The sequence below is a fragment of the Amblyraja radiata genome, chromosome 22, assembly GCF_010909765.2.
Source record: "Amblyraja radiata isolate CabotCenter1 chromosome 22, sAmbRad1.1.pri, whole genome shotgun sequence".
Taxonomy (NCBI): Eukaryota; Metazoa; Chordata; class Chondrichthyes; order Rajiformes; family Rajidae; genus Amblyraja; species Amblyraja radiata.
In genome coordinates this window covers 14642711-14663047 of record NC_045977.1, presented here as the reverse complement: position 1 = coordinate 14663047, position 20337 = coordinate 14642711, and the positions used below count along the sequence as shown (strand labels likewise).

General features: G+C 45.4%; 1 protein-coding gene across 2 annotated transcripts; it reads right to left on the bottom strand.

Annotated features, from left to right (window-relative positions):
• Nucleotides 1-491: 491 nt before the first annotated feature.
• On the bottom strand, nucleotides 492-19439 carry eme2 (essential meiotic structure-specific endonuclease subunit 2). 2 transcript variants are annotated; one of them, XM_033040454.1, is made up of 8 exons: nucleotides 18628-19439; nucleotides 16807-16955; nucleotides 12181-12273; nucleotides 9342-9466; nucleotides 8572-8689; nucleotides 7547-7662; nucleotides 6597-6786; nucleotides 2431-2673 (listed from the first exon to the last, which is right to left on the bottom strand). In XM_033040454.1, exons 1-8 carry the CDS (start codon nucleotides 19043-19045, stop codon nucleotides 2503-2505), a joined length of 1380 nt encoding a protein of 459 aa, XP_032896345.1. In that variant the 5' UTR covers nucleotides 19046-19439; the 3' UTR covers nucleotides 2431-2502. The 2 variants fall into 2 exon arrangements, with proteins under 2 accessions (XP_032896346.1, XP_032896345.1); XM_033040455.1 differs by lacking the exon at nucleotides 6597-6786 and having other exon boundaries at nucleotides 492-2673.
• Between the last annotated feature and the right edge of the window lie 898 nt (nucleotides 19440-20337).

Here is a 20337-nt window from a genome sequence, read left to right as displayed (position 1 = left end):
ACACCACTGACGTGCTTTATAGGAAGACTTTGTGGTGTCACAAGGTGAATTGCTTCTGCAGGATACCCAGCCTCGTATAGCCATGGTATTTATACCTACGTCACCTGGTTTTCATCAACCTTTCAGACTCTGAAGGGTTTCGGCCCGAAACGCTGCCTATTTCCTTCGCTCCATAGATGCTGCTGCACCTGCTGAGTTTCTCCAGCACTTTCACCTACCTCAGACTCTTTCTATACCCAGCTTCTGACATGCTCTGGTAGCCATATTACATTCATAAGTCATAGGAGAATTACCCATCGAGCATACTCTGCCATTCGATAATGGCTCCATTCAATCATGGCTGATCTATTTTTCCGTCTCAACCCCATTCTCCTGCCTTCTCCCTGTAGCCTTTGACACTCTTACTAATCAAGAACTTGTCAATCTCCACTTCAAAAATACCCAATGGCCTCCACAGCCACCTGTGGCAATGAATTCCACAGATTCACCACTGTGGCTAAAGAAATTCCCCCTCATCTCCTTTCTAAAGGTATGTATTTTCTATTCTGAGGTTGTGCCTCTAAACTGCAGCAAGTACAGGCCCAGAGCCATCAGTTGTCCACCATACGTTAAGCCAATTGCACCCCATGATCATTCTCATGAACCACCTCTGGACCCTCTCCAATGCCAGCACATCCTTATTCGGTTTAGCTTATTCAACTGACTTTATGATGACCCCCCCCCCCCCCCCCCCCCCCCCCCCCCCTTTCCTCCCCCATCGCTTCAGATGTTAGGAGAACTTGGCACTCTTTATGGCATTGAATGTCAAGAGTAAGTGGGTAGACTCTTGTTGGAGGTAGTCATTGCCTAATGTGAATGCTACTTGCTACTGTTGAGCTTATGGCTGAATGTTACCTCAGTTAAACTGCACACAATCTGGAAATGCGTCAGTAGCTGAAGGTGAAGAGTTGCAAATAAAAATGAACAGTGTGTAAGCATTTGGTGAATATCCCTACATCGGACCCTTTGATGGAAAGGATGAGCTGCTGAAAATGGTTGAACCTACACGCTGATCTAAGGAACATTGATATTGTGAGCCTGGAATAATCACAACCTTCAATGTGCGCTGACTAATTTATAAATGATCATTGCAAATGACCCATTCGATCAAACTGCAACGTTTGGCTGCATCATGTCACCATTCTGCTCATTTCCTATTAAAGACTTTTGATCACAGTGTTTCAATGGTATTCTATTTATCTACCATAAATTTTGACTTTTCTAATCATTTAACTGGCAATTATTTTATCCTTATCACATTCTGCTGAACCTGAACTTTGTGAAAATACAGTAAACCCTTGTTATTGCAGACCTTTTCATAACGGATTTCAGTTCTAGTGGGTGGTGCATCTCCACAATAATCAGACACCGCTGTCTCTTTGAGAACGCAGGTTGCTGGTTACAATGCAATGATGAATGACACAACGTGCTGGAGTCATTCAGCGGGCTCAGCAGCATCTCTGGAGAGTATGGATAGGTGGCGTTTCAGATTCGGACCCACCGCTGGATTGCGCCGCGCACCTGGCTGCCGCAATACCCCAGACCCGCAGCGGCACTGGGAGACGCAGTGCCAACATTCACCTGGTCTCTCTGAGGCCAGGACCACCGAAGCTGGCGCCAATCCTCACCCCCGCCCCAGCTGCTTCCAGACCAGTCCCACCAACCTTCACAGCCAGGCTGGACTGCCTCCCCGCCGCTTCCCAGGCCGGACCTACTGACGCCACTGCCGGCCCACTCAGCCTCCTCGGCCGCTTCCAGGCCACGCTTACCGCTGCCACCACCACTGCCAACCCACACCTGTCCGGCTGCCCACACCCCGCGACCAATGACTCCGCCGATCCTCACTTCTCCCTCGGCCGCCAGCTCACCGAGAGTCTGAACAAGGGTCTCGACATGAAACATCACCTATCCATGTTCTCTAGAGACAGTGCCTGACCTGCTGAGTTAATCCACTACTCCAGCGCTTTTGTGTATTAACCAGCATCTGCAGTTTTTTGTTTCTACTTCTCGTGCAATGATACTCTTGCTCGGTAATCCTTTACTCTGTTATAGCGGTCAATCGGCAGTAACGGACACCATCCCCCCTCCCCATGGTCAGTTATAACGAGGGTTTACCATATTATTCGAGAGTTGTAACTTACTTTAAAATGCAACGTATTTTCTTTCCATTATATAATCTTGCATGTGGCCATTTGTGTTTGGAATATAGAATGAGCAGAAAAACTTGATTGTTTTAAAAACTGGCTAGTGTTGACTATCCTGCTCATAGTTGTTAACCCATTACATGAAATAGTGAATTAAGACTAATTTTGGTTTAATAACAATCAGTTCCGAGCTTACACAAACTGTAACAGCAACTCTGACGCTGAACTGTTTCAAATTCAGCCAAACTTTGTTCATGTGTGTTTCTTTTTGTTAAATCATAAAGGCAAATGGTAAAATATCGCAAGCTTTCATCTCTGTTTACCCACTTTTATCCAAGACTATGTCAGCATTCTCTGAAGTCATGAAAATATACAACCTGCGAGATATGTCTGGTCCAACGCGCCGATCCACACGTTTTCCTCCAGCTTGTACTTTCACCTCTGATAGCAGATTCTGCTTCTCCCACTCTGTCGTACAATGTCTATAAGCCTTAAAATGCAGAATGTTAAGGCACGTCTGTGAATGTTTGCTTTTTGGCCAGCAGTAATAGCTTCTTTTCAGCTTTATTCACACGTTAAAATTAAAAATGATGGGTCACAAAAGTGATTGTAAAACAAACAGTTTATATGCTTGGGGGAAGGAACTGTTCAAGGTTAACAAGGAATTAAGAAACAGCAGGACTAAAATAATGGGTGACGAGCTATCTAATGAGTTAATGGATGCAGCTAAATGTGATGGAATGTTTCCCGTCCAAGACTGCTTGCTATCTTCAAATATTTGCTTTTTGTTTCACACCACTGTTTCTTCTTATTCTAGAAGTGTGTGACATGAGCATTGAAATATCCAACATTGTGATTGTGGATAAATGGCCTTGCTATTTTTTTAATTAGAAACACTCAATGAGTGAACTAAAATTAAATGCCACTAAACAAATCAGTGAATCCTGATTATTCTCTATGCAAGTAAATGTATTCTTTAAAGTTGAGAAAAGTTAAAATTGAGAAAATCATTTTTTACACAGAGAGCGGTGAATCTGTGGAATTCTCTGCCACAGAAGGTAGTTGAGGCCAGTTCATTGGCTATATTTAAGAGGGAGTTAGATGTGGCCCTTGTGGCTAAAGGGATCAGGGGGTATGGAGAGAAGGCAGGGATGGGATACTGAGTTGGATGATCAGCCATGATCATATTGAATGGCGGTGCAGGCTCGAATGCACCTATTTTCTATGTTTCTATGTAAGTGTGCTAAAAAAGATCAATAAAGATTTGGAACAAATTTGCAAAAGGCTGGCAGCATTTCAAAGACAATGGCAAAAGTTCCCAATTATGGCTGTAAATACAGCAACAAAAAAAGCAAGTAGATTTTTGAAGAAAGTGTCTTGAGATCAGTGGTGTGTGGATGTGGAACTCTAACTCTTCACAGGAGGTCGAGTGAATTTTCCAGTAGCCTTTACCCTGAATTAGATTCTGATTTTTCTGTTTCATTTCTTTGGTTTTCTCTATTTGTGTACTTTATCGTGGACCCCGAACATTCGATGGTTTTGGGGACTGAGAGTTCAAGCTGCTGGCGCTATGAATCAACGATTGATTTGATAATTTTCTGTTTGTTTTGTATTACTGTTGAAACTCCTGAAGTAAAAGCAAATTTCCTTTGATCAGTTTGACATTTAGAATGGGTGAGACTGAGTACACAACACATATTGAGGGAAAGCTGGATAAAAATAGGTCTATCAGAACTTCAGACAGGTTCCGACCCCGAAACGTCACTAGTCCTTTTCTCCATAAATCTTACTCCTGGAGCAGTTTAAGGATCAAACTGAAACTATTGTGTTTAGAGAGAAGACTTGGCTGGGTAGAGCATGATGCATTTTCATAAATGCAAAGAGAAGATTGGGATATTGTGTTTGTCAATGCAGTATATTGTTATTCACTGTATCCCTTACAAGAAATAATGAGAAGAAAATAGGGAATGGGATTCAGTTATTATTTCCCTCCGAGAACTTGCAAAGATTCAGTGGGTTGAGTGGCAGAAAGGGTATATGTTTCCCCCCCAAGTCACCCTGCAGTAAATGGGTTCCTTTCTGTGCTGATGGATCAACTTCTCCCGTTCAATCTGATGCACTGACAAAGTAAAACAAGGTATTAATTATAGCAGAAGTGCCCACGTCACGGGGCTGGAATCTGGAAGTATCCTGAGCTGATTCTGCTACCACCACCATATTTTGCAATAAGTGATGGCTCCCACTGAATGTCGCCGGTAGCTTGCGTCCTTTCCAGGATGGACAATGACAGCGATGTCAACATTTGAAACGTGGAAGATGGACACGAAAGAAGAAGAATTGCTTGTATTTTAAAACTGACGCTAATTCCATTTGCACACCACCTTCACTATCACAAAACATACTAAAACATTTCACAGTAGTAGTAAAAACAATTTAATTAAAATGTGGTATGTATGGATATATTAAAAGAGACATTTTATAAGCAAAGTCACTGGGGAAAGTGAAGTTAAAGAAATAGAAGGGAATTCCTGATCTTCAGACATAGGTAGCTGAAGACAAAGCTACTAAGGAAGTTATTGGGATGCTTCACAGCATGGGTTTGGAAACAGCACCACCCAAGATCACAAGAAATTGCAGTGAATTCTGGACGCAGCCCAGACCATCATGCAACCAACTTCCCTTCCATTGACTCCATCTGCACTTCACGCTGCCTCGGCAAGGCCAGCAGCATAATCAAGGACAGTCATCCTGGTCACCCCCTCTTCTCCCATCAGGCAAGAGTACAGAAGTGTGAGAGCTTAGTTCCGGATTCTGGGACAGTTTCTTCCCAGCTGTTATCATGCATGAAAACCATCCTGTCACCAACCAGAGAGCGATCCTGAACTACATCATTGGAGATTCTCGGACTATATTTAATTGGACTTTGCTGGACTTTATCCTGCACTTAAAGTTATTCCCTTTATCCTGCATCTGTAGTCTGTGGACAGCTTGATTGTAATCATGTATAGTCTCTCTGCTGACTGGATAGGACAAAACAAAAAAGCTGTTTGCTGTACCTCAGTACACGTAACATTAAACTAAACTAAACTAAAAAAAGTGGTTACAGTCGATAGAACCCAGAAGCAGAGCAGCATTGATATGAGAGTTACATAAAGATATATCTGAAAATTGAGGTAAAGAGGAAGAACACAAAGGAAATTTAAAGTAAGGATGAGAGTTGAACAACGGGGTATTTCTTAACTTAAAGCTAATAAAGTCAGCAAAGTGAAACTGGGCGAACAGAATTTCATGTGCATTTGAAGTAAGAGGCAAGCGATTTGGATGACTGCTTTTTTGAAGCATTGTTATTGAAGCTTGCAAAGCAAACACAGTAGATCCTCGATTATCCCCCTAAAAAGACAATGTCCCAAATGAATGAGGGAATATTTGCCCGGAAAAATGCCACGGCTGCCCACGTCCCTTTCTATTATCAATCCCACACCACCATGGCAACACACTCATTTCATTCCTGCCATCAGGAAGAAGGTACAGGAGCCGGATAACTGTAACATGTAGGTTCAAGAACAGCTGCTTCCCTACAACCAGTGGCGGACTGGCCAGGGTGTCAGCTTGCCCGATGGCAAGTGGGGCCCCTATATCAAGTGGGCCCCTGATGAAGTGGGCCCTCTTTGTCTCCTGGCAACCAATATTTTCAGACATTTGGGGACATTTGTTTTGTTTTTTTACACTATTATTGTTTGTTTATTTTTATGTATATGTATATGTGTGTGTATATCTATTTATTGTATATATATATATACACTTATCAATTATTATATTGTTTACAGAGTACCATGTTTGCATATTCTGTTGTGCTTAATTTAATTGGGACTCATGACAATTAAACTCTTCACTCTTGAGATATATTGCGATAATAATTGAACTGTTAACTAATCCTTGAGAAACAATTAAAATGCAAATGGATTCAAGTCCCCTTAGCCCCAGCTTAGTTTCTATTTTATGATTTATCTTTTTTTAATCTTATCCACTTTCTAGTATGTTTAGAAGTCAACACTTCATTTTTTTTAATGATACATTCTAAGGTATTTGCTTCCTGCCAATTCCTTGTTAGTTTTTAAGTTAAACCCAGGGGAAGCATGGAAAATTAGCAGCTATCTGGCTGGCTGAAGGAAGAACCCAATGACCAAGAGGGAACCAGTTTTTTTTAAACTTAATGTTTTGGCTACAAGTCTTGCTGGTCACCTGGTTTGCATGGAAACCGTGGCAGGTGATAAAGACTACAGACAATCAAGGTTTCACTGTTTGTTAATGACACAGCAAGATGAATAGTGGAATCTATTAAGATGGATGGAAAGTGTCAGCGTAGATGTGAATGAGAACAAATGGCAGATATGTACAGGTAGCTGCCATTACCCGCTGGAGGAGCTGTGGTGTGGGGTAGGCTTGTGCTATTGCCATGGCCACTGGCTGGGTGATCCTGTTGAGTTGCTGGAGCTGTTTTTTCCACAATTTCAGGAGCCCCTTTCCATCCTTATCCACTTTCACACCAGTGGACCATGTTCCATCAGGGCAGAAGGAGAAGGTCATTCTCTCACTTTGCTTTCTAAACAGAATTATTTTCACAAGAACGTCTTGTCAAAAGAAGGTTCGTTTTTTTTTGGCTTTGTAAACACATTCCTTCAATCACCATCTTAGACATGCAAAGGCCAATGCCAAATGCTGTGCACCTTGAATAAATAGTATAAATAAGTATCTTGTATGAAGAATTGAAATAATGTCAAGCCATGAACACAATGTATTGTGACCATGGAAGACAATGGTTCACCCAGCCAAACGCATGCAAGATGCAACCCCACCGATGCTTATTATCCTGTCTCGTAGGAAAACTGAATTGGTTGTGTTGTTGCATTAACGGTTATCAGGAGGAATACTTTATTCAATCAACTGCAGAATGTTATGGAAGTAAACCAGGATTCATGTATCGATATAAACCAAACAAGGGTTAACGTTGCATGTATAAGACTGACGTGTGTACATTTCCTCCCTCAGAGTATTGCAGTCAGACTAAAGATTCCACTAAAGACATGTGATGTCGTAGTAGTAAGGCTGTTTAAAAGAAAAACCCACCAGAGCCAACTCTATAACAGTGAATTGATGGCTATCTAACCAATCTATGGCTTTGGAGATAAACCTTACAGTAACATCACCTCATAAATGAAAATGAGTTGTAGCAGGCATTTGCTAAAAAAAAATGTACTATATCAGGTTTTAATTTGTACCCGACAGGAAAAAAATAATTTTCTGGATCAATTTTTAAACGTTCATTTTTCTGCTGCATGGGTATGCACTGTAGTTTGACTTACTTGAACGGGGATCGAGCTATTGCCTTTGTAAGAGTTGCAATGTGATCAGCAAATTGTTGCCAGTTCTCCAAGAACCAAACTGTTGTGTGTGTTTGCAGCTGCAACGCAACCTGGACCTGGACACAAACCAGCAAGAAGTGAGCCGGAGCCAGAGTACGACAGTACAACCTGCTGACATTTACCAATTCTATCCACTGAAATAACATGCACAGGGAAATTACACATGCTTTGCAAATGTAAACGCCTCTATTTACCTCAGGAGGACTGATTCATTTAAGTAGCAAGGCCTCCAGAATGTAAAAGATAGACACAAAATGCAAAAGGGAACTGATTGTGGATGGTCAGCCATGATCCTATTGAATGGCGGTGCTGGCTCAAAGGGCTGAATGGCCCACTCCATCATTTATTTTCTATGTTACTCAGCGGGTCAGGCAGCATCTCTGGAGAAAAGGAATAGGTGACGTTTCGGGTCGGGGGGGGCGGTGGGAACTAGATGTATGAGAAAGGTTTTGACCCGAAACGGCACCTATTCCGTTCCTCCAGAAATGCTGCCTGATCCGCTGCGTTACTCCAGTATTTTGTGTCTATCCTTGGTGTAAACCGGCATCTGCATGTTTCTTACTCCAGAATATAAATCTACCTTTATTCAAGAAAAGGGCTGGTCATAGAATCTTAGAATTGTTAAGGCACCAAATGGAGGCCATTTAGCCCCATGAGCCTGCCTCACTTTTACCAGTCCAATCTCATCAGTCTCATTTCCCATAGGCTTATCCAGGTCCGTTTTGAAGGCACTGGTTGATTCAGCCACCGTCGGTAAATCTAAGAACATAAAAGGACAAAGTGCTGGAGTAACTCAGCGGGCCAGGCAGCATTAATGGAGAACACGGATAGGTGATGTTTCAGGATGGGAACCTTCTTCATTCTCCCACTTATGACTTTTGCCCAAAATACTTATTCTTCAAAGTGGATTGTCAACCAAGTTTGAAGCTCATAGTAACCAACTAATAGAGAAAAGCAACACAGACCTCGTCCAAATCTGCACAGGTCAAGCCAAGCTCTTTGCTAACCCATGACTCAGAATCTTCATCCCTGGTGTTTTCTGAATTCAGCTGTCGTTTCACTGGACTATAAAGCCCTTTCTCCCTAAATGATTTAAAGAGACAATTACCTTTCTTCGTAAAGGACCAAAACAATGAATATGCACAATTCACATGAAAATTGATACCAGTGGTGGTTTTAGCATCACATCAATTCAATGTGCTTGATATCTTCAAAATATACTCAGCCAGCAAAACATGGTGAAAATAACATTTTCTATGGAAAAGGAATGCCTCCTTATTGCCATAGTAAGAAAAGCCCCAAACCGTTAGAGTTCCACCATACTGTAGACACTTTAGGGCTTGTCCCACTTTTGGGCGACTACAGGCGACTGCCGCAAAATTTTCAACATGTTGAAAACTTTTCGTCGACAGTGGCGACAGTTTTTGCTGTCGTACGTTGACGCCAGGTGTCGCGGGTGAATTCCATTAAAACTAGTCCCTGGCAGTCGCCTAAAGAGTCACCAAAGTGGGACAGGCCCTTTACAATGAATCAATGGGGTGTGGTAATGTTTCTATCCACTGGAGAGGAAAACAAACAACATCAACCTTTATCTCACTAATTATACAAGTGGAAGATGAAGAAGTTACAAAGAGGTTCTCAACATTTCTGATCACCACATCTATTCTGGTGTAAGACTGAAATGAGACCAGGACTCTGGCAAATACCAGCAATAAAACCAAGAGCTCACACTCACCTTGTGTAAGTATCCAATCCAATGACAGCCAATGTAGCTTTTCTGTAAAACTGCTTGCCCAGAACTCTCATTATAAAACTGTCAAAGTTTTCACAAATGTCTTCCATGAAAACGCCTTTCATTTTCTGTCAAGCAAAGAAATAATTTAAACTGATGCCATTGATTTGCTAACATAGGAGTCATAGAATCATATAGCATAGATACAGGCCATTTGGCCCATCATACGTTCATAAGTCATGGGAGCAGAATTAGGCCATTCAGCCCATTGAGTCTACTCCACCAGTCAAGCATGGCTGATCTATCTTTTCCTATCAACCCCATTCTCCCGACTTTTCCCCACAACCCTTAACACTCTTATTGATCAAGAACCTATCAATCTATGCCTTAAAAATACCCAACGACTTGGCCTCCACAGCCATCTGTGGCAATGAATTGCATAGATTCAGCACTCTCTGACTAAAGAAATTCCTCTTCGTCTCTTTTCTACAGGTACATCCTTTTATTCTGAGAATAAAAGAATTACAACAGAGCCCACCATGTCTATTCTGACCACTATTACTTGTCCCATTTACCCACACTTGGTCTGAAGCATTTCCATGCCTTGGTAATCCATGTGCACAACTTCAATGTTCTGAGAGTATCATAAGAGATTTTTTTTTTTTTTAAATTAATAGGGAGGGAGAGAGTTACGGAGGGAAATACACAAAAGAAAGGAATCCCAAAAGATTGGTCTGCTTCCTAAACACAAGCAGTAAAACAAATAAAAAGGCAAAGAAAGAATGAGAGGAGAAAGGGAACCCCTGGTTCAGGTGGAAAGGATTTGCAGCTTTTCACAAGAGAGATACCAGGAGGATGGAGCCGGCAACAACGTTGGACATGACGGGTGAGGAGTGAGGCCGGTAGGAGAGGAGACGGAACCGGGGTCTGGCCTACCCCACCCTCGAGGTCGGTCGGCTGTGGGAGGCTCCCTCGGGACACAAAGGTGGAGGGGCGAGGAGAAGAACATCAGTTGTCAAAGAAGGCAATGGCTGGAGCCCCGTAACAGCTGGAGGCCCCGCAACAGCTGGAGACCCCGCAACAGCTGGAGGCCCCGCAACAGCTGGAGCCCCCGCAACAGCTGGAGGCCCCGCAACAGCTGGAGGCCCTGCAACAGCTGGAGGCCCTGCAACAGCCTGGAGGCCCCGCAACAGCTGGAGGCCCGCAACAGCTGGAGGCCCGCAACAGCTGGAGGCCCCGCAACAGCTGGAGGCCCGCAACAGTGGAGGCCCGCAACAGCTGGGGCCCTGCAACAGCTGGAGCCCCTGCAACAGCCTGGGGCTCGTCTGATTCGGCACCGGTCATAACAACTGGAGCTTGGATAATGGCGCCAAACATGGCACCTCTTGCATGCGGGCTATTTTTCTACAACTGCTAATTGGGGGTGATATGGTGGTACTCCACTGGATAGTTTGTTTGTACTTTGCACATAAGAGAATCTAATGGATGGAATGCAGGGCCTTTCAGGCCAGGTTAAGACGCGATTTTTAAGAGCTTTGAAACTTGAAAGATACAATTTAGTGCCGGAAACATGGCAACCCTTGTGCACAGCCTCGGTGTAATCTCCTATTCTTCCACTCTAGTGCTGGGGAATGATTGTGCTCATGTATAGTAAGATATTATTGAATTGTACATCACAAAACCTAGGTACATGTGACAATGCAGTGCCATTGAATCATTGAAGTGCAGATGGGATTGAGATGAGCAAATACTTCAGGGGAATAAGTAAAAGGCTGATAGTTTTTTTTTTAAAGCTTATGAGAGCAGGAGGGTGAAGGAGTAAGTGGTTGAGAAGGGATTCGGTATAAACTCTGACGACCCAGACACAGAATCAGACCCAGGACCCGGTGTGGGGGGACTGCCGAGATGAAGGGGGATCCAGTGGGGGGAGGGTGGGAGGAATGGCAAGAACTAAGGAGGGGGTGTGGGGAGGTGGGGGGCTGCTGCCACGTGCAGCCTCAGGCAGTAGAGAGGACTGTTCAGTGAACTTTTGTAACTTTGGCGGTGTCAAAACATGGTGACACTTGTGTACTGTCCAGCTGAGGTCTGTTACATGATTTTACCGGGTTGTAAGCAAAACAAAGCATTTCACTGTACCTAGGTACATGTTCTAACAAAGTATCATTGAGGCCCATTGAAGGCTCCTTTGCCAAGGCTGCTACTCCATATCCCACACTACAGCCCACCAGTCAGAAAATTCTGAGACAAAGCAGAGTAAAATGTACAGAGAAAAATAGGAAGTCAAGCAGAGAACTGGCAGAAGCGGCAAGCCAATAAGAAATGGCAATGTTACAATGACTGTATCACCCATCAACATCACAGACGATTGATTTATAACTTATTGTCACTATTATTATTATTATTATTATTATTATTATTATTATTATTATTATTATTATTATTATTATTATTATTATTATTATTATTATTATTATTATTATTATTATTATTATTATTATTATTACATCGCTGCTTTTTCCAGTTACCAGTTTGTCAGAACAGAAGCACGACACTGGGGCTGGTGCAGGTCATCATCGTTCAATAAGATCTTTGTTGATCTTTGACCTCAGCACCACTTTCCAGCACTAACCCCCATCCCTTGGTTCCCTTAATATCTGAAACATGTTGGCTAAATATTCTGCTCTTTGCCAGTCCAGTGCATGGTTTTTCCTATATGTCCATGTTATTTTCTTCCCTCCCCTCCCCCCTCCGCACCAATCCCTCAACTACTCTCCCTCCCTCCCTCCTCTCTGTCCACTAAGCAAAATATCATGCAGGCCAAACACCTGAGGTTGATTGTTACCTGTTTATGCAACCATACCATGTTAAGGAAATAATTTGGTGAAAGCAGCACCAGAATTTGATTTTCTTCCTTAGATTTGTATAAATGTTTACTCTGAAAGCACAAATCAATATTAACAAATAAACAGCATTTCAAATACAACGAAATGATGCATCAATTGGCTAATTATTTCAGACTTTCAAGTTTTTTCTAATCTCTTACCTCGACGGAGATCCGATTTTTTTCCGTATCGTATCTCCATCCTCACTGTGGCCTAACATCGAGGAGTTGGCGCGTTTGCTGGAGACCGTCTTCGAGAAGCTCCACCGCGGAGCTTGCGGACTTACCATCGCGGATCGACCTCGGAGCTCCAACCGTGGGTGCTTGTGGACTTTAACATCACGGAGCCCGTAGTCTCTGCTCAGAGACTGACTTCGGGGACTCCAAGCCGCAGGAGCTTCCATTGGCCCAACACGGGAGCTTCGACCGCCGGCTGCGGGAGCTTCGATCGCCCCGACGGATGGTTCGACTGCCCCGACCGCGGCAGAATAAAGATGAAGAAGATTGGACTTTTTTGCCTTCCATCACAGTGAGGAATGTGGGGAATCCACCGTGGTGGATGTTTATGTGAACTTTTATGGAGTTGTGTGTCTAGTTGCTTTTTTTCCGTACGGCTGTATGGTAATTTGCATATCACTGTACCTTAATTGGTACATGTGACAATAAAAGACCTTTGAAATCTTTGAAATACATCTGAGAAGGTTTTTTTTGTGTGTCCATACTTCCCCTTTGCTCTATCTATTGAACTTGAGTTTGACTTGATTGTAATTATAGTCATACAGCATGGAAACAGGCCCTTCAGCACCACCGACCAATATGCCCCACTAGTCCCACCTGCCATGTATGGCCCATATCCTCCTAACCCTATCCTATCCATGCACCTGTCCAAATGTGTTTTAATTGTTATGATAGTACCTGCCTCAACTACCTCCTCTGGAAGCTCGTTCCATATACCCATCGCCTATTGGGAAAAAAGGATGCCCCTCAGGTTCCTATTAAATCTTTTCCCCCTTCACCTTAAATCAATGTCCTCTGGTTCTGGATTCCCCTACTCTGGATAATAAATTCTGTGAATGTATCCTACCAATTCCTCTCATGATCTTATACACGTCTATAAGATCACCGCTCGTCCACCTCCTCTGCTCCAAGGAATAAAGTCCAACCCTAGGTACACAAAATTGCTGGAGGAACTCAGCGGGTGCAGCAGCATCTATGGAGCGAAGGAAATAGGCGACGTTTCGGGCCGAAACCCTTCTTCAGACTGATGGGGGGTGGGGAAAGAAAGAAGGAAAAAGGGGAAGAGGAGGAGCCCGAGGGCGGGCGGATGGGAGGGTGGGAGGAGACAGCTAGAGGGTGAAGGAAGGGGAGGGGACAGCACAGGCTAGCCAAATTGGGGGAATTCAATGTTGATGCCATAGGGGCGCAAGGACCCCAGACGGAATATGAGGTGCTGTTCCTCCAATTTCCGCTGTTGCTCACTCTGGCAATGGAGGAGACCCAGGACAGAGAGGTCGGATTGGGAATGGGAGGGGGAGTTGAAGTGCTGAGCCACCGGGAGGTCATGTAGGTTAAGGCGGACCGAGCGGAGGTGTTCGGCGAAACGGTCGCCCAACCTACGCTTGGTCTCACCGATGTAAATTAGCTGACATCTAGAGCAGCGGATGCAGTAGATGAGGTTGGAGGAGATACAGGTGAACCTTTGTCGCACCTGGAACGACTGCTTGGGACCTTGAATGGAGTCGAGGGGGGAGGTGAAGGGACAGGTGTTGCATTTCTTGCGGTTGCAACGGAAAGTGCCCGGGGAGGGGGTGGTGCGGGAGGGAAGGGAAGAATTGACGAGGGAGTTGCGGAGGGAGCGGTCTTTGCGGAAGGCAGACATGGGGGGAGATGGGAAGATGTGGCGAGTGGTGGGGTCACGTTGGAGGTGGCGGAAATGGCGGAGGATTATGTGTTGTATTTGCCGGCTGGTGGGGTGAAAGGTGAGGACCAGAGGGACTCTGCCCTTGTTGCGTGTGCGGGGATGGGGAGAGAGAGCAGTGTTGCGGGGTATGGATGAGACCCTGGTGTGAGCCTCATCTATGGTGGCGGAGGGGAATCCCCGTTCCCTGAAGAACGAGGACATTTCCGATGCCCTGGTATGAAATGTCTCATCCTGGGAACAGATGCGGCGTAGGCGGAGGAATTGGGAGTAAGGGATGGAGTCTTTACAGGGGGCAGGGTGGGAAGACGCGACAAAGGTTCACCTGTATCTCCTCCAACCTCATCTACTGCATCCGCTGCTCTAGATGTCAGCTAATTTACATCGGTGAGACCAAGCGTAGGTTGGGCGACCGTTTCGCCGAACACCTCCGCTCGGTCCGCCTTAACCTACATGACCTCCCGGTGGCTCAGCACTTCAACTCCCCCTCCCATTCCCAATCCGACCTCTCTGTCCTGGGTCTCCTCCATTGCCAGAGTGAGCAACAGCGGAAATTGGAGGAACAGCACCTCATATTCCGTCTGGGGTCCTTGCGCCCCTATGGCATCAACATTGAATTCCCCCAATTTGGCTAGCCTGTGCTGTCCCCTCCCCTTCCTTCACCCTCTAGCTGTCTCCTCCCACCCTCCCATCCGCCCGCCCTCGGGCTCCTCCTCTTCCCCTTTTTCCTTCTTTCTTTCCCCACCCCCCATCAGTCTGAAGAAGGGTTTCGGCCCGAAACGTCGCCTATTTCCTTCGCTCCATAGATGCTGCTGCACCCGCTGAGTTCCTCCAGCAATTTTGTGTACCTTCGATATTCCAGCATCTGCAGTTCCCTTTTGAACACAAAGTCCAACCCTACTCAGCCTCTCCCAATGGCTCAGACCGTTCGAGTTCTGGCAACATTCTCGTAAGTTCTCTGCACCCTTTCCAGCTTAATCTTTCCCATAACCGAGTGGCCCCAACTGAATACAATACTCTATATGTGGTCTCACCAATGTCTTGTACAATTGTAACTTAACCTCCCAACTTCTATTGTCAATAGGACCGATCAAGGCCAATGTTCTGTAAGCCACTTTCAAGGCTTCACACTTTCCTCGACTTCCTCATCCACGGACCACAGTCTGTTCGAATTGGCAGAAATACTTCATCTTCAGTAACAATCAGTATGGTAGCACCTCAAGGCTGCGTGCTCAGCCCCCTGCTATAGTCACTCTATACCCATGACTGTGCAGCCGGACACAGTGCGAACGCCATCATCAAGTTCACCGATGACACCACTGTTGTTGGACAAATTACAGATGGTGATGAGTCAGAGTATAGAAGTGAGATCGACCGATTGACCAAATGGTGCCAGCACAACAACCTGGCTCTCAACACCAGTAAAACCAAGGAACTGATTGTGGACTTTGATGGGGAAGGATGAGGACCCACAATCCTGTTTATATCAACGGATCGATGGTGGAGAGGGTCAAGAGCTTCAAATTCCTGGACGTGCATATTTCCGAAGATCTTTCCTGGACCCAGCACACTGATGCAATTATAAAGAAGGCACATCAGCGCCTCTACTTCCTGAGAAGATTACGGAGATTCAGTATGTCAAAGAGGATTCTCTTGAACTTCTACAGGTGCACAGTAGAGCATACTGAATGGTTGCATCGTGGCCTGGTTCAGCAACTTGAACGTCCAGGAGTGGAAAAGACTGCAGAAAGTTGTGACCACTGCCCAGTTCATCACCGGCTCTGACCTCCCCACCCTTGAAGGGATCGATCGAAGTCGCTGCCTCAAAAAGGCAGCCTTCATCCTCAAAGACCCACACCATCCTCGCCACACACTCATTTCACCACTGCCATCGGGAAGAAGGTACAGGAGTCTGAAAACTGTAACGTCCAGGTTCAGGAACAGCTTCTTCCCTACAGCCATCAGGCTATTAAATACAACAACAAATAAGCTCTGAACTACAACAGATAATTATTATTATTGCACTATATTTGTTTGTCTATTGAGTATGTGTGCATGTGTATATATATACACACGGAACTTTTTTTCTCGCGTTATGTACTATGTTTACATATTCCGTTGTGCAGCAGCAAGTAAGAATTTGATTGTTCTATCTGAGACATATGACAATAAAACACTCTTGACTCTTGACTTGAAATGTATAGTATTATGTATAGCATTATCTGATCTGCTTGGATTACATGCAGAACAAAGCTTTTCACTGTACACGTTACAATAATAAACCTAAAGATACTCCTAAACCTAAACCAATGTCCCTGTGCCCTCCGAGCACAGATTCATCCAAACTCCGCACAGGCAGCACCCGTGTAAGGATAGAACCCGCGTCTCAGGTGCTCTGAGGCAGCAGCTCTTGTGTAGAAAGGAACTACAGATGCTGGCAAAGATAGACACAAAGTGCTGAGGTAGTTTAGCGGGTCAGGCAACATTTCTGGAGAGAGAGGATGGGTGACGTGTCAGGTTGGGACTGAAAGTCGAGGGAAGGGAACTGTAGGTCAGAAAAAGGCCAGGACATCTCTGCTGCTGCGCTTTTGTGCTGCCCCTAAAATCCAAAATAATAAACCTGTACTCCACAGATCAATGGAAAGAGAGAACTCATCCCATCTGCCTACCTCCTCAGAAAGCTGGTCCAAGATGACCTGAGGCAGTTGTCTTCTCCATGTAATGGTGGAGGGGACTGACTGCGGCTCAATGCTATATTCCGATTCCAACGAGTTCAAAACGTCCAGCAGCACATATCCACCGGGCTCCTGCAGAATAGCTGGGGAAGGATCAATGCAAGATCAGGTCAATGCAGAATTCACCCATCCACAACCGGGGGCATGTAAAACAATACACAAACAGTTTCAGTAAAGTCTCACCGCATGAAAAATCTGTCACAAAAAACTGCAACTTATTGATTGCTTCCAAAAGTAAGCCTTATCTACTACATCCTGTTATGACACCAAGTGCTGGAGTAACTCAGCGGGTCAGGCAGATCTCTGGAGAAGGACACAAGGTGCTGGAGTAACTCAGCGGGTCAGGCAGCATCCTTTTTCTCCACAGATGCTGCCAGACCCGCGGAGTTACTCCAGCACTTTGTGTCTATTTTTGGTATAAACCAGCATCTGCATTTCTTTGTTTCTACAGATCTCTGGAGAACATGGATAGGAGATCTTTCAGGGTGATGCCCTTTTTCAGGCTTGATCTGTGACATTTTGGGTTGAGATCATTCTTCAGACAACCTGCTGTGCTGCTGCTGTAAGTAAGAATTTCATTGTTCTGTTGCAGGCATATGACAATAAAACACTCTTGAATTGACTCTTGACTCTCTCGAACTCTCTCCAGAATTTGCATGCCCCATACACTCTTACACAAAGTAACCCTCTACTTTGAAACTCATAAAGTTATCGAACAAAAGTAAAACAATGGAAGTACAAGGTACTACAGATGCTGGGATCTTGAGCAAAACACAAAGTGGTGGAGTAACTCAGCATGTCAGGCAGCATCTCTGGAGAACATAGATAGGTGACGTACAGGGTCGTCCGGGACCCTTCTTCACGCTGTGGTAGGAAAAGGTCAGATAATATTTAGGGTGGAGATCTCTCCACTAAAGCAAAACGCTGTCAATATGAAACAGCAACACAGCTAAACCTCCCGTTGGAACTTTCCTCCTGGAGAGCTGTTTCTCTCTCCACAGGTGCTGCCCGACCTGCTGAGTGTTTCCAGCTTTCTCAGTCTTTGTTATCGTGTCTGACCTCGTGTGTGTGTGTGTGTGTGTGTTTTAATTTTTCGGCCAAAAGAAAGAGCTGTAGAAACAAAGAACAAAACTTAATGTACAAAATGACACAAAGTGTTGGAGTAACTCAGCAAGTCAGGCAGCATCGCTGGAGAACATGGATACATATTTCACATGGGCAGCTTATAACCCAGTGATATGAATATTGATTTCTCTAACTTCAAGTAACCCCTGCATTCCCTCTCTCTCTCCATCCCTCCCCCACCCGTCCTACCAGCTTCAAATTGTCCTGTTGAATCTCATTGTCTGTAACTCGTTCTCATCAAACAAAAAGCCTTTATCATCGTTACCTTTTTTTTGCATATTTTTAATTCATTTGTTCTATAACTCTCTACATCATCGCCTATATCTCTCGTTTCACTTTCCCCTGACTCTCAGTCTGAAGAAGGGTCTCGACCCTAAACGTCACCTATTCCTTCTCTCCGCAGTTGCTGCCTGTCCCGCTGTTACGCCAGCTTTTTGCGTCTATCTACGGTTTAAACCAGCGTCTGCAGTTCCTTCCTGCACATGGATACGAAGGGTCTGGACCCTATCCGTGTTCTCCAGAGATGCTGCCTGACCTGCTGAGTTACAGCAGCACTTTGTGATAATGAATAAGAGTACAATTAGGCCATTCGGCCCTTTCCAGATTGTGTCCTCAGATGTCAGAGCTGACCTGTATCCACACACACTCTGATGTACTTCAGGCAGTGGTCAGCGCGGATGTATTTGAGGGCGATGTCAGCCGCCAGTCGCTCCAGTCTATCCTGCATCTCCACCTCCCTGGCAGTTTCCCTGTCGCGTTGGAGGATCTCGGAGCCCCATCTGGCCAGGTGTACTTGCTCCGGCCCGCTGCCTGCCCTCTTGCCGGGGCTGGAGCCGGGGCCGGGGCCGGGGCTTGCTGCTCCGCTGCTCCCCGCGGCTGCCGAGCCCAGCTCGCCCCCGCTGCCCTGATGTGGTGGTGCCTGGACGGTGGGCAAGAGAGGGGCAAGGAGCGGCCCGCTGCCGGCCTCGGAGCTGTACAGCTCCAACTCACCCAGGGGGGCCTTCCAAGCCACGGGAGCCCAGTAGAAAGACCCCAGCGCCGGGTACATGTTCCCCTCTCTCTGTCCCAGCCCGGGACAGCACAGCGCTGGATCCGAGCGATCAATGCAACGGTGCTCCTGGATGGCGAGATTGTGGATTGTGAATAACAAACATTGCGGGAGAACGGAATCAATCCCAGGCTGGGCACAAAGCTCTTCTGCTGAGCTGCGAGCCCTGCCCCATCGCTGGAGACAAAGAACACGGGCTCTATTCCAGCCTGTGGCTCGAATAGCTCAAGCCATTTCCATGTAGCCCCTTTTGCCAGGGCTCCACACCCCGAGCTGTCCCGCTCCGCCTTCAATCCGACCAGGTAGCCGAGCCCCAGACAAACAATTCCCTCTGCTGCTGAGACCAGACAAACACTGCACTCGCCTCGGCGTTAGCTGCAGCAGCGTAACCCAGTCGCTCATAAACCACCCTTCAAATTCCAGTACGAAATATGGGACCAATTTCTCTAGCGGGCGGCGCAATTAATCCCTTTCCTTTCATCATTTCCCCAATTTCACTGCTTCACCTTGTTTTTGGTTTAAACCAAAAAAATAGATTTAATCAAGTATTTACAATAATATTTGCAATACGAAATTATTCAAAACAAACCCACCACCACAATACAATAAGTAAAACAAATTTTCCTTAAACAACCATTTTCCCCATCCTTATTAATACTTTGATATCAAAAACAGGAAGGCAGATTACTATCTAAATGGTGTCAAGTTGGGGAAAGGGGAAGTACAACGGGATCTGGGGGTCCTTGTTCATCAGTCTATGAAAGTAAGCATGCAGGTACAGCAGGCAGTGAAGAAAGCGAATGGCATGTGGGCCTTTATAACAAGAGGAGTTGAGTATAGGAGCAAAGAGGTCCATCTGCAGTTGTACAGGACCCTGGTGAGACCACACCTGGAGTATTGTGTGTAGTTTTGGTCCCCTAATTTGAGGAAGGACATTCTTGCTATTGAGAGAGTGCAGCGTAGGTTTACAAGGTTAATTCCCAGGATGGCGGGACTGTCATATGCTGAGAGAATGGAGCGGCTGGGCTTGTACACTATGGAGTTTCGAAGGATGAGAGGGAATCTTATTGAAACATATAGGATTGTTAAGGCTTTGGACATGCTAGAGGCAGAAAACATGTTCCCGATGTTGGGGAAGTCCAGAACCAGGGGCCACAGTTTAAGAATAAGGGGTAAGCCATTTAGAACTGCGACAAGGAAACACTTTTTCTCACAGAGAGTGAGTGTGGAATTCTCTGCCTCAGAGGGCGGTGGAGGCTGGTTCTCTGGATGCTTTCAATAGAGAGCTAGAC